Source organism: Cylas formicarius, unplaced genomic scaffold (assembly GCF_029955315.1).
Source record: "Cylas formicarius isolate icCylForm1 unplaced genomic scaffold, icCylForm1.1 PGA_scaffold_10__41_contigs__length_53128322, whole genome shotgun sequence".
NCBI lineage: Eukaryota > Metazoa > Arthropoda > Insecta > Coleoptera > Brentidae > Cylas > Cylas formicarius.
In genome coordinates, this window is record NW_026844214.1 from 13,704,955 (window position 1) to 13,721,236 (window position 16,282).

At 32.1% G+C, this 16,282-nt stretch overlaps 1 protein-coding gene across 2 annotated transcripts in view; it reads right to left on the minus strand.

Moving 5' to 3' along the window:
• The window catches only part of LOC132695623 (inactive dipeptidyl peptidase 10), a 121,635-nt gene that overhangs the window by 18,797 nt on the left and 86,556 nt on the right, over window positions 1–16,282 (minus strand). The window contains exons 1-6 of one of the 2 annotated variants that reach the window (XM_060659982.1): window positions 15,461–15,902; window positions 14,063–14,276; window positions 6,352–6,446; window positions 5,653–5,780; window positions 3,239–3,426; window positions 2,981–3,171 (exon numbers count right to left, since the gene is read on the minus strand). In XM_060659982.1, the coding sequence (XP_060515965.1) occupies window positions 2,981–3,171; window positions 3,239–3,426; window positions 5,653–5,780; window positions 6,352–6,446; window positions 14,063–14,276; window positions 15,461–15,616 (972 nt within the window). In that variant the 5' untranslated portion in view covers window positions 15,617–15,902. Of the gene's footprint in view, window positions 1–2,980; window positions 3,172–3,238; window positions 3,427–5,652; window positions 5,781–6,351; window positions 6,447–14,062; window positions 14,277–15,460; window positions 15,903–16,282 lie in introns of those variants that run through there. The other variant, XM_060659990.1, reaches the window with a different exon arrangement.

Consider the following 16,282-nt stretch of genomic DNA (forward strand, 5'->3'; position numbering starts at 1 on the left):
ATGAGATGATGTGAAATAATTGAGAAGCTTTCATTCAAAACCGGCTAGACATCTATTTTTTATGTGTTAAAGTTTTTATCAGTACTTGATATCTATAATATAATACTTCAAAATTACCGAAAGATTTATAAATTGGCGCAAATAAATTATTATTTCTGAATAATACCAAAAATTTGTGCCAACTTGTTCTTGCATTTTATCGAATGTTGTTTTCTAAAAAACAACATCTTTTATTTTATTATTGTGCACTGTAGTAGACAATAGTTGACTTTTTGAAATGAGCAATTTGTTTTTCTACTTGAAAAAAATTTCACCGCAATCATATTTCATTTTTTTCTCCTTTATAATTTGAAATATGCTTCGCGATAATGTTAGTGCATATCTAAATTGTTGGCTTTGCTGAAAGCTAATGTTAAAAAAAAAGAGAAGCGTAATTTTTATTATGCAGAGTGGACGTGTCAAAATGTGAATATTGAGATCTTGGACTGGCTTCATACCTCCTTGGGTAATAAAGAAAATATTATCACGAAATATGGACTAATATCATTCAACCACACATTAAACGTCTAATGCAAAATGACTATAATATTCATATTTTCTTGTTGAATGTTTATTGTTTCAAATTTTATTGAATAATCTTTGACAGTAAATTTCGTATTTCATTTAATAAGCGTGACCAAGACGTGAATAAAAAAGGATGGAGCTATGCATTGGCTTCTACAGACACCTAATAGTGTTGACGGGAATTCCCACAGAAGTGACAAACATTGAGTATAAAACTGGTTTTTCTTAAATATATAGAAAGGTAATGGTTTATTTTTAATATATTATTGTTTAATTTAATTTCAAAATTCGCTCTTGAAATCATGAATTCAAAAATTCGACGTAGCCTGTGAGAACTCAAAAAAGATGTGTATTGAATTCGCGAATGTGTTCTCCGATGGTGGCGTAGCTAATATAAATTATAAAGGCATGATACCAAACGAATTACTTTGTAAAGCAATATCAACATACACCATGCAATGCAATCATGTGAAAACGAGCTGCTATTTCAAATTTTACCTCTGAAGTAGCTTAATATTTTAAAGGTCGTAGCTCTCATTAAAATAAAAAATAAATCAACGTTTTCATTAAATTTAAATGTTGCAGACGCTGGCAATTAGTGGATTAGTTATTAGCCAAAATGTTCTAGTGTCCACTCCACGGAATAGAATCTTTTTGTAACTATGACACAATTCGACACGGACCATTGTTCGCTTTCAGATTTCTGCAATGAAACAACAAAACCAGCGCGCTCTCGTTAAAAACGGATCGATCTCAATCTGATGTACGTCTCCGCGATTGCGGTGTATAAACCGATTGATCGTCCGAGTTTGATTATCTCGTTCGAGACGATGGTCTTCGTCGACTTTAATTCTTCGATGTTTCACTCGCAATTCCTGTTCGAACGACCGTATACAGCGGAAAACCAATTAAGATGTCGGAACGTTGATCGCTTCGCAGCTCTCTTATTGCAGTTTTGTATGGAAACTGGAGTGTTACAAATGGGAAATCTTATACGTATACGGAGTGTCCCATCACGGGATCATGGAATTTCCGGTTATATCCGAACATGCTACCGCATTTTTGAATTCTACTGAAAATTGTTACATTCTTAAGTTCTGATGTTTTTGAAAAATTTAAAGGTTTATTAAAAAAATACTTATTTCAAGTCCCACCGCACCACAATTATTATTCAAGCAGGCGCTAAAGCCACCGTTTTAAAAAAGGATCGGTTGTTAGAAGTACATGGAGAATCGAAAAAAGTGCGCATTTAAAATTGGGATTGCTTTTCATTTTTTTTAAATAGAATGCACTGTAATAGGAGTACATTGTTGAATTCTTGATATTTTCTATACAAACAGGTATTTTGGAAATAAAAATTTATTTTTTCGAAAATTTTGGGAGAAAAAAATTAATGTAAAAAGCTGAAATTTGGTACACATTTCGCAAAATACATAAATGTAAATTAAATGTGAATTTTAAACGAAATCGCAATTTTTATTAAAGAATTCATTTAATAAAATAATTTTATATTGACGTCTAGACCAATGAGATTACGGCAATAACATGCAGCAAATTCAATGACCTCAATCGAAACTTACACCGATCAATAATTATATATTCAAGAGACTAGCGTTGAGTTTTAAATCACTATAAATTTGATGCATATCCTCATTCGTCAATAAAGAGTGCTAAAAACAATATTGTACTTAAATATAGTTCAATAGAGTGAATTTTAAAGCAAATAAAATATATAATTATAACATAAAAACACCAGGTTAGTTTGCATATAAAAAATTTATGACTTGGGGAAGAAAACTACGTCATTTGATTCTACGTAAAAAACGCTAATCAGGATAGTTTTCACACTCTTGTTAAGTGAGTCGAGCTACAAAGGGTGACAAAAAATGCAACATTTCCAAAATCGTCCTGTATCTAAAAATCTTTTTCTTTCGATTTTCGGCTATTTTTTAGATATTCCTATAAAAGCAAAGTATGTGTCTGAAGTTTGAAGCTCTCGACTTGAAATTTGGAATACTAATAGAGTTTGGTTCTCTGATGGAACCTATTAAAAAAAAACACATCTGCAAAGGTCCAATAAAAAAATCATCCCTAATGAAAAGCCATGACCAAGTTGTCAGCTTCTGGCGATATGGCCGGTATAGACATCTTTTGTATTTAAAGTCTTCGTATATTGTACAGAATGTTTCAGATAAAGTTTTGCAGGTATAGACTTCAGATTTGGCAAAGGGGTAGTTATTTTGACTTTCAGAAAAAACAACTGGAAACCTATTTACCCAATGAAAAAAATCATGGACCAGAAAACATTATTAGCTGTAAATGGAAAATTGTAAAACTTGGTTTAAACTGTATCGTAAACACATATCGTAGCGACGAGATTGAAAAAGCAATCTTGAGACCCGAAAATTAAACTTACTCTGGGATATCTGAAGCTCCTGACTTGTGGATAAATCGCCTCGTATTTCCCGCTCTCGTACCAAGGATAGTTGTATTCCCCCACGTTGGTATCATTAAAGGACACGTAGAGAAGATAGAGGTTGTCAGCTGAGAACCAAAGAGTGTGTGACGTTTTCAGTATTTCGTTTTCGTAAAGCCAATCAGGTACACCTAAGTGAAATTTAAAGGACATCGATGTAAAAAGTTCGCACTTCGTCGGCGGTATGAACATTATTACCGTTAAATATGACGTTGGGTTTTCCCGTGCTCGTAATACGACAAACCAAATCTTTTTCCACTTTCGGTTTGTAGTAGATGTCGTTATTGTAAACGAATGCGATGGCGGTCCCGTCATGGGACCACGTAGCATATTGTAAGTAAGGAGCCTCCTCGTCCAGCTCTTTGGGGGACAAAGGTTTTCGTATCCTGCAGGTAATACAATTTGTATTTGTATTTATTTTATACAAGTAGCAAGTGGAAATTCTGTCCTAGAACACCATTAATAAAATTTTCTAGTCTCTATATAAAAGAAGATACCGACGCAACAATCATATTTTGCATTCAGGCATGATGAATTTTAAAAAGCGGGACAATTTACAGAGTGATTAATAAAAACTTATTAATCAATCTCTAAACGTAAATGGTGTATTTTTATTACAAAAATTGCAATTTCTTATAATGACTCTTTAAAAAACAAAAATCAGAAAAAACATCTTTTTAAATGTAAATAAGTCAGTTAGATGCCATAAATAAGAGCACCTTTTCTATGAAAAATTTTCAATCAAAACTAGACAAACAAAAAAAATATGATTCGATATATCTTCATAATACTATTAGATAGATACGATAGATACAATTTTGGGAATAGTAATAATATTACCTTCGAATTAAATTTTTTCAGCCTATACTTGATGAAAGTTAAAATCCATCAAACAAAATGCTTAGTAGAACAGTGTTAACGAATCATATGGCGTATGTGAAAGTCCATGTAAATATTAAAAAAAAAACTTCAAATCACATTTTGGAATTGTCCACTAAATAAATTTTACGATACAATATCTAACTAAACGCCCTCTAAGAGCGACTTCCAAACAAGTTTCAAATTTGTAATTGCCAAATAGAAAAACCTAAAAAAAACAGCGACATTTGTATGAGGCATGTTTAGCTGAATCATAATATTTTAGGGCCTAATATCTTTAGTTTAGATATTGCCCATTCCTTATCAATCACCCTGCATAACGCTAAACTACACTGAGCTGCGACATTTGATGTGTTCGGCATTTCTGCATTCGGCATATACACATATTCAAATAAAGAGAGATTTGCATAGCCATGAAAGGCGACCACCATATATATTTCAAAAACATCTGTCGGCAAAATGGTTAAGTGACAATTTTTAACGGTTTCAAAAGGAAGTAAAGTATGACACAATAGCATTAGAGGAAACTTATTGATTTACTCATCATTTGAATAAGAATAATATATTTTTGTAGTTCAATTTGTTTATAATGCATTCTGTAAAATTATTTCCTTTTTATAAGTATCGTAGGGGTGGTACTATCTGCACCCGATATAAGGAAAGAATTTTGCAATAAAATAAATCAATGAGAAACAATAACAGTGGTTTAAGTATTCAACAATTATGCATTCACTTTGCACATCTGATCTGCTAATACTCCTTTGCACTTTCTTCAAAATAAACTATAATAAATATTTTAAATTTGATGGATTTTGAGAAGTTTTTCAAAAAACAAAATGCTATCTACGCTAATATAATGTAATATCTTTAGTTTCACACAAAAAAATAGTAGATCCCACAAAAACCTGACTGCAGCATTGTGGAACAGTTTCACTAAAAACTTAGACAATATTCAGAAAATAGCAACCATCAATAAATGAGAAAACTCATAAAAGTTAACGTAAAGTTAAAAGGTTAATTGTAACTACAAAAATATCGTTAGACCAAAATAAATAAATAAATAAAATAATTACAAAAATATTTTTGCCAGTTTTGTTTGAACAACCCTGTACTATTTATTAGACAGCCCTTCAAATAATTCATTTTTTTAATTTTGGGAAATGTAATTAAATTTCTTTATATTTCTTTAACCATTGAGAACATGTTCTAATTGTTTTCTGTTGCGACAATGTTTTACAGAATAGCAGAATAACAACCAAAAACCAACTCAAATAATTCAATGATATACTTATATTATTATAAAGCCTATGGTGATATATATATATATATATATATATATATATATATATATATATATATATATATATATATATATATATATATATATATATATACGTTTCGCCGAAATCTCACTTGGCGAAACGTCTGCGTATTGATTCACGGATGAAAAAATGTGATGACACTATATTCCGGGATATCATCCGTTCGCTTGTTGAACTCCGACTGGAATCTCGCAGACTAACCAAAATCTCACTATATATATATATATATATATATATATATATATATATATATATATATATATATATATATATATATATATATATATATATATATATATATATATATATATATATATATATATATATATATATATATACAATTTTTAAATATTTGTAGCTGCAATGGTTACTGAGCAGTAGAATAATATGAAACAATCCTTTGTGACTCACCTCGTAGCTATGTCGTACGTATGATACTTGGCCAAAGTGGTATATTCATAAATCTTAACGATATCGCTTATAAGTAGGATAAACTTTAAATCGTTGGAAACTTTAAAATCAACAACTTCATATTGTCTCTGAAACAGAAAATCGTCTATCAGCGTAATCCACAGATCTGTCACACGTTACAAAGACATCTGCGTTACTGTCCCTCGAAGTCATAAGACTCGCTCAGACAAGCATTATATCCTCAGTTCTAAACATAGACAATATCCTCTCTGAACAGTTAAAAACAATTATTAAAAATGAAAAAAAAAAATAAAAACATGGATTCTAGAAACAAATATTTCACTATATAGTTGTCAAAAATATTTGTGTATTAAATATTTACAAATAGTATCTACAAGGGTAGTTAAACTATAACTAAATTTTTATAATAATTAGGCAATAAAGTGTAACTCCTCACAGGAAATTTTCAAATAGATTACTCTACCAGAATTAGTCATATCACATTGTACTACTGGCAGAAAATATGTAGTACGTGGCAAGGCCTCTCTGTCAAAGTAAATTTCCATTTAGATCAGTTTCTCCAGTTGTTGATTTTGTCATGTTAACTTTAAAATGTATGTAATAAGAACGAATAAAGAGACGTATAGAATAAAGAAACAGATTCAGGTTGACAATATTTTATGATTTTGTATTACTTACAATGGTAATATTTGTCATAATAATACTTGTGGTAAGGTTCTCCGCGTCGAACAGTGATATTCCGCCGTATTGATCCTTAAATACGAATTCGGAATCTGAAACAAAAATGAAGATCAAATAGATCATACAATAAAAACCAAACCTAAACAGGTAAGAAATTCGAATATTTTACCGTAAACGTTACAGATGTAACAGGGATATGTTCCTTCGTGACTAAAGATTGCGTGATTGATAGCAGTTTCTACGTTTCAGTTTCGAAGAGACTTTGGCGAATGCTACAAAGTTTCTGATGGCGAATTATAACACCTTTCCAATTCGTTTTAAAATTATGTTTCAAATTCAATTATCTTACACTTTTGATAATTTTAAAGAATATGTTAACTTCTTCGAGTTTATTCGATATAGGCTGTTTCACGGCACTCTAGACTTTTACAGCGAACGGAATATTGGATTGTTCTTAAAATTTGGTTAGTTCGATCGATCGATTTTTAACGCTGGGACGTTGGTGCTTCTTCGAAAAAGTAGCGTCAACGTTGAAATTTTACATGAGACACCATTTTTTTTTTGAATAATGTGTTCCCATGTCTTATCTTTAGTGCGTTTCGATAAATTACCACAACGTATCTTCAATTAAATTTTTATTACTACGACACTGGAGCTAGAAAAAAAATATTTTGGAGATAGTGAAAAGTGCAACACTCTGTGTATTATCACACATTCTAAGACCAAAAACCCCTTTTCGAATGATGTCCCTATACCCAAATCGTTTTGTTTCTGAAATAAAAGCAAGTTTCTCAGAAAAGTGAATTATTTTGGTATAATTAATCTTTTAGATGGCCATGAAATATCCATCTTATGTTTAATAATTCATTTTTCTGTTGACAGTTCAATAAAGATTTATTTATTGTTGATTCCGGTGCAAATTTTGTCGATAAAATCCATTTAAAATGGAAGGATCCCAGTATTTTAAGGCTCTTTTAATGAATTTGTTTATTATGCTTTTACAACCTCATTGTAAACAGAACATACTGAAAATTTAATGAAACGAATCCCGTACAACACATGAACAAGAGAAAATTTGCCAGATATAGCTTTACAAACTATTTTCCGAAAAACACTGAAAAATGAATCCAATTTTTACATTAGGTGCTCGAAGTGTTCACCATTGCATTCACTTTGCGACACCTTAAAATCTGTTGAAATGAACTGATAGTAGTACCTTTCTTTATCTCTAAAGGATATATTTGTTCAAAGTATCATCGTCCAATCCGAATCGTCGAAACCAATGGTCATTAAATAATTCTTACAATACTTGTGACACCTTTTCAGTGCAGTGAGCCGATGCCTCATCTTGTTTGAACCTGAAGGCCAAGATTCTCTAGAAAATCGTTTACCAGTGTTCTTAATATTTGAAGATATATTGAAACATTCAATAGATAAAAAAACTAATTTATTATCATTTAGCAAGCAAAACACATTTAAAATAAATTTCCCTTGAAATCCCAATTTTTTGAGGATTGTCGACAGACCGAAAGTGTTCATTCCTTTGATAGAAAATACCCTCTTTTAAAGATTTTGTTTCGTCGGTCACCTAAAAGATAAATTCTGTCAAAGTAATACAGTTTTCACCGAGACTTACTTTTATTTCAGAAACCAACCGATTTAGGTATAGGGACAAAGATCACTCGAAAGGGAATTTAATTTGCTCTTAGAATATGTGATAATATACAGGGTGATCCATTTTAGAAAATGCAGTTTTCACCATTTCATCTATCTCGTAGGGTAATCATTCGTTTTGAGCAACCCTATATAATGTAGTATCAATTTCGATATAAAAATATTCTGTTCGATACCAACCTAAGCTAACTTCAAAATCTTAGTCTTATACTAGCTCCGTTGTCGTAGTAATAAAAATTTCCTTGAAACTATGTCGAAAAAATGAAGAAAATAATTATTTTCTTGAAAACCGCTGAAGATAGAAATAATTATTTTCTTGAAAACCGCTGAAGATAGGATTGTATATGTTTCCCATGTGTGTCCCCTTTAAGATTTCAAGGTGAATTTAATGTACCGTTCGCCATACCCGTTTAAGGTGCCATCAATCGTGAAACATCTTATATACTATATGAATTGTTTACGGGATCTGTAAATTATGTAATGAGACGAGCAACAAAGCGTTCTATCTAGCTACCCTAGAGGCACGGAATGGGAATATGTTGTCCGCCTTCAGTACTCTTGCTCGAGTCTTTCGGTTGTCCGTAGCTATTTTTTTTGTAAAACAGTTTTTCGTTATACTCTTCTGAAAATGAGTGACATCAATTTCGAGCAACGGCGTGCTTCAGAATTGGATACAGTGCAACTCTTTCCAAACTACAGTAGACCTACGTGTTTTGGTTAGTTTTGGTTAGTCCGTTTTCAGAAGGAAAAAAGTCGATTCAAGATGAACCACGAAGTGAAATACTTTCACCTTCAAGAACCGATTAAAATGTAGACAGACAATAAATGAATAAAACATTGCTGTAGTCAATCACCCTACTTATTCTCCTGACGTAAACCTTTGTGACTTTTTTCTTTTCCCGACGATGAAAATCCACCTTAAGGGATGTCGTTTTGAAATAGTCGAAAAGATTCAAACGGCGGTAACTATCAGCTGAAAGCTTTTCAGTATCGTAGTTCCAGCGCTGCTAAGAGGAGTGAAAGAATCGCTTCCAACGCTTGGTGGCTTCAGAATGAAGTTATTTTGAGTTTAACAATATAGTCTGATTAATTAATTTTCAGTTCTCGTATGAATATATTTTTCAACTTGCAATATGTTACCGTCAGGGAACGTAAACAGTAAAAGCAAAACAACTCCCCGTCGACCCTTCGTCGTAGATCGATCAAGGCGGTTTCGCCATTATTTATCAAATTTAATTTTTTATTTAAATTCCTCGCTTTTTCTGGAATAAATAAAGCAAGCGGATTTTGTACATAGTTATGGTAAATATATAATTATTTCCTATATAGGATATGTCAATAAGCTATACTAGAAAATATAAAACTTTTTCGTTTTTCATGTAGCTTTCTCTAACTGATAATATACTAAGTGTCTCAAAAAACATACTCAAACGCTGGTCATTCATCATAAAAAAAGTTTACATAAACGTATAGTTCCGGAAATGTTTAGTTTTCCAGGATGGTAAATATTTTCACATTATAAAGGGTCCACAAAATGAAAAAACGATGCGTCAATGCGTCATTAATTTTATTTTATCGCTAGAAAACGAGGCAATACACGAAAAAAATTCGAGAGTCAAAAAGTTCTATTTTTGGTTGACTTAAAGTAAATAGAATTAAAAATATAAATATAATAATATATAACTAAATATTTAATATATTGTAAAAATGCTTTTTTAATATTTGACAATCCGGATCTTGTAAAATAAGGATTTCCAGACCTACGTTTATATGGACTTTGTTTCTTTTTTTTTTTGGGTGACGATTCTCTATATGGAAAGTTGGCGTCTGTTTTTTGAAATACCCTATATAAATGTTGGGATTTTTCGCAAATACATACACACTTTCAAATTGAACACCTTTAATAGGAATATAACTTATATGAAAGAGAGTTTTAATTTTTTTCTATTTGATTTCATGAAAATATTTAGTAAAATTTCGAATTTGTTAGTTTTGATTTACTGCTGCACAAACTGCACGTGCTAAGATTCAGAGGTAATATGGCTGAATAAATCGATATAAATTATTTTTAACGCTGTAGTAGCATCAATATTGCAATTTTAAATGAGACACCATGTATTTCTGATCGGCTAATACATTATGATTGTTTTTGAATAATATGTTCCCATGTTCTATCTTTAGTGGTTTTCGACAAATTGCTTTACGATAGACAAACACTTTGTGTCCGACCTCTAATATGTATGTAAAGTGGCCCGCTGTTTTACTCTCTAAACCATAAAACCCGCTACTTTACATTTACTGATGACATGGTTTTGATATATACTGGGGCAGACGAGCAAGTGCTTAACCAAGAAAATGAATATAGACGAATATTGATTAAACAAAAGAATAGGATAGTAATTCATTCAAATTAATAATAAATCACTGCAGAGGGTGTTTGCAATAAAGTATAATCAGTATTATGGAATATAGTTTTTCACTATTCAAAAAAATGCATCAAATTTCATTTTTTTAACAATCTATTTAAAAAATATTCAATTTTTTTTTCATTGGTCTGATGAGAAAGATCGAAAAAAGCGGCGTTTAGAATTACCACACTTGGGTTCGATCATATGCTAGAAGACGAATTTTAATATTTAATTCTCTATAATCTGACAAATATAAATTTCACATCCATTCATATCAGAGTGGACAATTAAAATGTAACAAAGATCAGACCAAAATGGAACAGGAATCAATTCCGTTGACACGGTCATTTCGGTTAGTTGATTTTTATCTACGTAGAATGATTTATGGCTAACAGTTAATGTCGCGGCAACCATCCAGCGAAAATTTCATTAAACTCTCGATTGAGTTATGGCCGTTCAATTCGTACATCGCGAACAAAACTCAAAGGGTATGGTAATAACACGTCCGAAACAGACTTCTCCCCTCAAACAATCAATAACCTCCGTTACTGCTGGTCAAACGATGTGCAAAGTCCACGGCTACCGTTCGTTAGTCGCGACCCACCGAAATTGTTTAATTAATTAACCGATTAAAAGGGGTTTGGCGTTTCAAATTAAGGGGTTATGCTGTCGGTTCATTTGTGGTAAAAAAAATCGTTAGCCATTTGGAAAGTGATGTGACCAACCACACTGACAATTAACAGATTTAATTGTCAATGTTCACTTAATATAAAATAACATAAAATATAATAGTCAAATGATGTTGTTTTATAATGGTAACGGTTACGTTTCGATTGGCTATTATCATATTACCTTATATTAAAAAAGCTGAAAACAAGTTTCAAAGTATTTCAGCATTTCTCAGATTTCGCTGGAGCAAGCTGTAGTAATAATATAAGCTAACATTGTTTGACAGGTTTCGCGAATTCCGTACTTTAGCGCTTCGACATTATTACGGATGGTCTTTGATAGACGACGTCGTTTAAATTACCTAGACAAAGGGATCACAAAAGGAAAGCAGGCTGGCTACCTATAGAGGCTCATTTTCTAATCCACGTTTCAGGAAGCTGCATGTGAATGTATTGTGTGCATTATGGAGTAGAGTTGCCATGCCGCATCACTAAACAAACAGTAAAATGCTAGTTATAAATGTTGGAGAAAATTGAAATATTGTTGTTTGCTTATAAAAAATGGCAGTTTTTGAAAAGTACGAATTGCGGATTTATTGCCACATAACATTAACAATACTTTGTTCATTTTTGATTTTTTTCTTTCACTGCTGAAATATATTTGTGGGGGTGTGGGTCAGTTAGGCTAGCGTTTTCGGTAAACTGTATCAGCTTCACTAAAATTAATATGATTTTAAAGCCTCAAATGTCGAGTTAACAAGCAAGCAAAAAACCTTTTGAAGTAAGAAAAAACCTTTTAATAAACTGAACTATGCGTATTCTTATAAAAACGGTTTATTATTTTTAGTTAGTTTCATCCAGTTCTGAAAAAATATTTTCTTTTATTTGCCCTTGAACATGAAAAAATGGAAAAAGTAACCTGGGTGCCGTTTTAAAAAAAAGGAAGGGGATGTTTTAAAGATATGCGTCTTTCGGGTGTATTTAAAAAAAATATTCAAATAACCTTGCTATTCATTCAAACGAAATTTAATTAATCACAATTAATTAAATAAATTTAGACCTTTAAAAATAAAATAGTGATGGTCTGTGACGTTAATTGTGGGACACCCCTATGCAATTTGAAATAATTTATAATATCTACACGGTACCTTTGAACCCCTGAGCAACTCATTCTACCCGCATAAGCGAAAATAAAACATTATGTCGTTAGTGGATAATTACGCAAGAACAATATCTTATAAAAAATGTAAATTTAATTGGGTCTACTAAAGGAACTGATAACTTCTAGGAACTATTTACGGTGACACTTCAAAATACTCTCTATGAAATTATAGCTCAATCGAATATTGTAAGGGGCCAAGTATCCATAAATCGCGTTGCTTGCAATTGTAAAGCTAAAAATTTGTTAGAAAGATTCAAAAATTCACAAGATTCAGCAACACAGCAATTTGTTTTGTGTTTGGATTTAAAACCGGTAAGCTGTTTGAACAATATCAAACTGTTTTTGTAAGCAATGCCAACATATACAATGCAAACATAAAATTCATATGAAAACAAGTACCTGGTGCTACTACAACAAGTATTCAAGTTCTACGTAGAGGTAATTTAAAAATAAATAGATACTTCATTTCAAAGAACTTGTCTATCCATTTTTTCGCGAATGCTAAAACAAATAGCATTTTTCAAAAATGTATGGCATATATTTACAGCTTGAATTATCTACTTTTTTACTAGCCGAAGCTCCGATCTTAACGAAAACGAAGTTGATATCATAGGACGTGCTAGAGAATGAAATATGTGTGTGCAATTAAAAAGCTTTTTACTTTTATTTCATATTTAGTTGGAAAAATGTGACGTTTACAGCCAATGAATTTCAAAAAGAATAGAATAAAATCGAAGCATTTCTCTAGATAAGATAGACAATTAGTATATATTTATCGATCAACATAACATAGTAGAATTTAGTAGGGGTAGTTTATTGTGCGAACGATCTTTTAACATGATCACACTAGACGAAAAAAACCCTTGTCTCAACTTTTCCTAGAGCGCTTGAAGCTTTTTCCACAGCTTACGGATTTCCTGATATTCATAAAAACACAGTATTACCTCTTCTTCACTAATTAAACTTCTCTTTCGTCCAACAGATTCATCTTTGCTGGGGCCGACAGTTACTCCAATAGTTGTTCAGTGAGTTTGTTTAAGCAGTATTCCCGCTATTTAAGTTTCAAGGTTCTATTTTAAAATACTTAAAATGCTCCAGGAAAGTTGAAATTTCCAACGACGGTAGAGACCAATGATGTCTATTTCTAAATAACTCAAAGTCCCTCCTACTCCCCTCTGTTATCCACAAATTAATTATGTTTCGAAATTATTGATTCACACAAAAATTTCTGTCACTGCCACTCGTTTAGTTTAATTTTTTATTCCCGGTTCCCTTCAAATCAGCAATTTTCATTATTTTACTTTTAATGTTATTGATTTTTTTAATACTTGTTTAGAAATTAAGTTTTCGTTAATATTGCTATTGAAGATTTCTGTCAATTCCCTTAGGGCTGCATGTTTTGCTAATTTTACCGGAGGAGTCAATTTGATTTAATTTTTAAACCTAAGAAATCCTAACTGTTGGTCTTCATTTTGTAACTCTTCAATCACATTTTGCTTCATCCGAGGACATCTCAAAGAACTGTTGATGTTATGTTGAATATTTATTTATGAAACAAAACACCACCGTTTTTCAAAAACATTTTAAACCTGTTCAAATTTTAACTTAAGTAACTACTAAGTAGATGATTCTAATACTTGTAGTAGCAGGTGCTTTGTTTTTATTTATAGCACGCAATGTCGCCGTTCCAAATTTTACCTCCGAAGAACCTTAGTATTTTGTAAAATCGCCATTAATGAGCGAGAACATAAATGACTACAGAACTAAGTCAACGCAAAAATAATGTAAATTATTACCTGACATCCACGTGCCATTAAACCTGGCTGGCGGCGGAAGCTTTATAAAAATATCTTCTAGCGTGGGTTTGGCGCCTTTGGTCCTGGGACACTCTTCGGGCGGCGACACCAGTACTATACTGAATACTATGAGTCCCAAGACCGCGACAATCACCAGGAGAGCTATAAATATCCCCCTCCAGTTTCGTTCGTTGGGGGAGCTTACCACTAATTCCTGAAACAAAAACAAAATCCTCACGGTTGTTGTCTCGAAAGATTATCATATTTCGATAATTTTTGTCAATTTCTTCGAGTAATAATACTTAAATTAAATCGATTTCAAACACCAGCGTGTTCGTACTTGCGCGTGGAAGTTTGAAAACTGAAACGCCAATTAATGAGCAAGTTTAATTACCAAGCTTTCTCGCTAATTGAATGTCGAATCACGGCGAGTTCGCAAACAACCGCGTATTCAAAATTGTACATTGGCTTCATATTTTTAACTGTGCGCTATCGCCATTATCATAAAACATTCTCGATTGGGCGCGGTGTGCGCTGGTGTCAGGTGTGGGGTCAATATTAGTGACAAAATTCAAATATGGTTAAATGTGAGTGAAGATGCCACTGTAGTGCTTAAATTCAAAAGAATATTATTTATAAAACTATAAATTTTAGGTCCCTTTGTGTCCGCTTTAGGTGTTGGTTCTTTTTTGTTACGTTAAGTTATATTTTGCATTTTTTTATTTATTAGTTATAAATTTGTGTAAATGTTTTGTTTTAACATTTTAAGGAATATACCAAAATTGTTATGCATGCACTTTTTTCATTTTATAACAATTCAATACTAATTAAAAGATAAGATTAGTAACAACCCTATTAAATTTGATAACAAAAATAATTCATATTAATTTAACTTCAACAAAAAATTCGGTATTTTTTCAATGATATCATTTGCATTCCTTTTAATGCCCCAAATTTTGCATGATTGATATTTAAGAATCTAATTTTAATATTCTAGCTTCCTAAAACAAACATAACTGTACTTAGTGTTAATTTTATTCAGATAGTTCTAAATAAACGCTAAAGCTAGACTTGTTTGTAAATAATTAATCCATTATAATTTCAGAAAACACTAGACCAATACTATTTTCAAGTCTTCTCGATTGTTGGCTTCTTCAGAATTTAATTGACTCACAATATTTTCCGAATTTTATGTAGATTATGTATGATATATGTAATCATTGTTGACGATATAGTATATATCTCGCGTAGTAAATGACTTCGGCGCCGATAAACTTACTATAATTTCACTTAAGGTGTAGCAAAAACCTACCTAACGCGCTGGTTATGTAATATAGGTACTATTTTAAGATTCGTGTGAGATTCTTAGAGTTTAAGTTATCAGCGTTATCGTCATACCTCGACGTAGGCATAGGGTGGTGCGATTTTAACCCTGTTCACTGGACTCTTTGGGTGCTTGACCGCTTTTTCTGGAGACTTCGCGACGGTCTTCTTCTCATTTTGCGTTCTCCTCTTAAAAAATTTCAACTCAAGTCTATTGCCGATCTCTGGCATCGTCGTAAACAACAAATAAGAAAATATATATACAGGATCTGTTATTGGCTCGTTCGTTATATGTCACGCTTATTCAAAATATATATCTATATATGTGTATGGATTCTACCGTAGCAATTTACAGTCAGGTTTTACTTATTACGTATAAAGCACATCGAAAACATTTAAGACACGTAGTTAGCCACTAATTTAAAGCGATCCCGGAGCGGATGCTTTAGCAAAGCTCGGGACGACATCAAAAATGGTTTACACCCTTAAAGACAACGGTTTTGTTTTAGAAAAATTCAAAACAATGCGACCGCGCGAGGTCGGGGGTTGTTATTTACACTCGCGAAAGTGGAAATCAGCGAGAGATGCCGCCGTCGCGAGAGGACCACCCAGACTAAAGCCCGTTCGAAAAAGCCAATATAAGCCCGGTTTACACAGCTGCATTTGTACGGGTTTACGCACGGGGATGCTAGTCGTCGAGGCGGCTGGTTGTTTTCGCCCCCGGTCGCTAACCGCTGTTCGAATATCGCGAAACTCAAGTCTGAGTCTATAATCGAATTAATTATATGCGTTTTTTAACCACATTCCCAACTAATATTTTTCACCTAACGTTTTATTATAAGGTAATGGATAATTTATAAGAGGTTTATAAAAAAGTTTAGTTTTTGTAACAGTTTC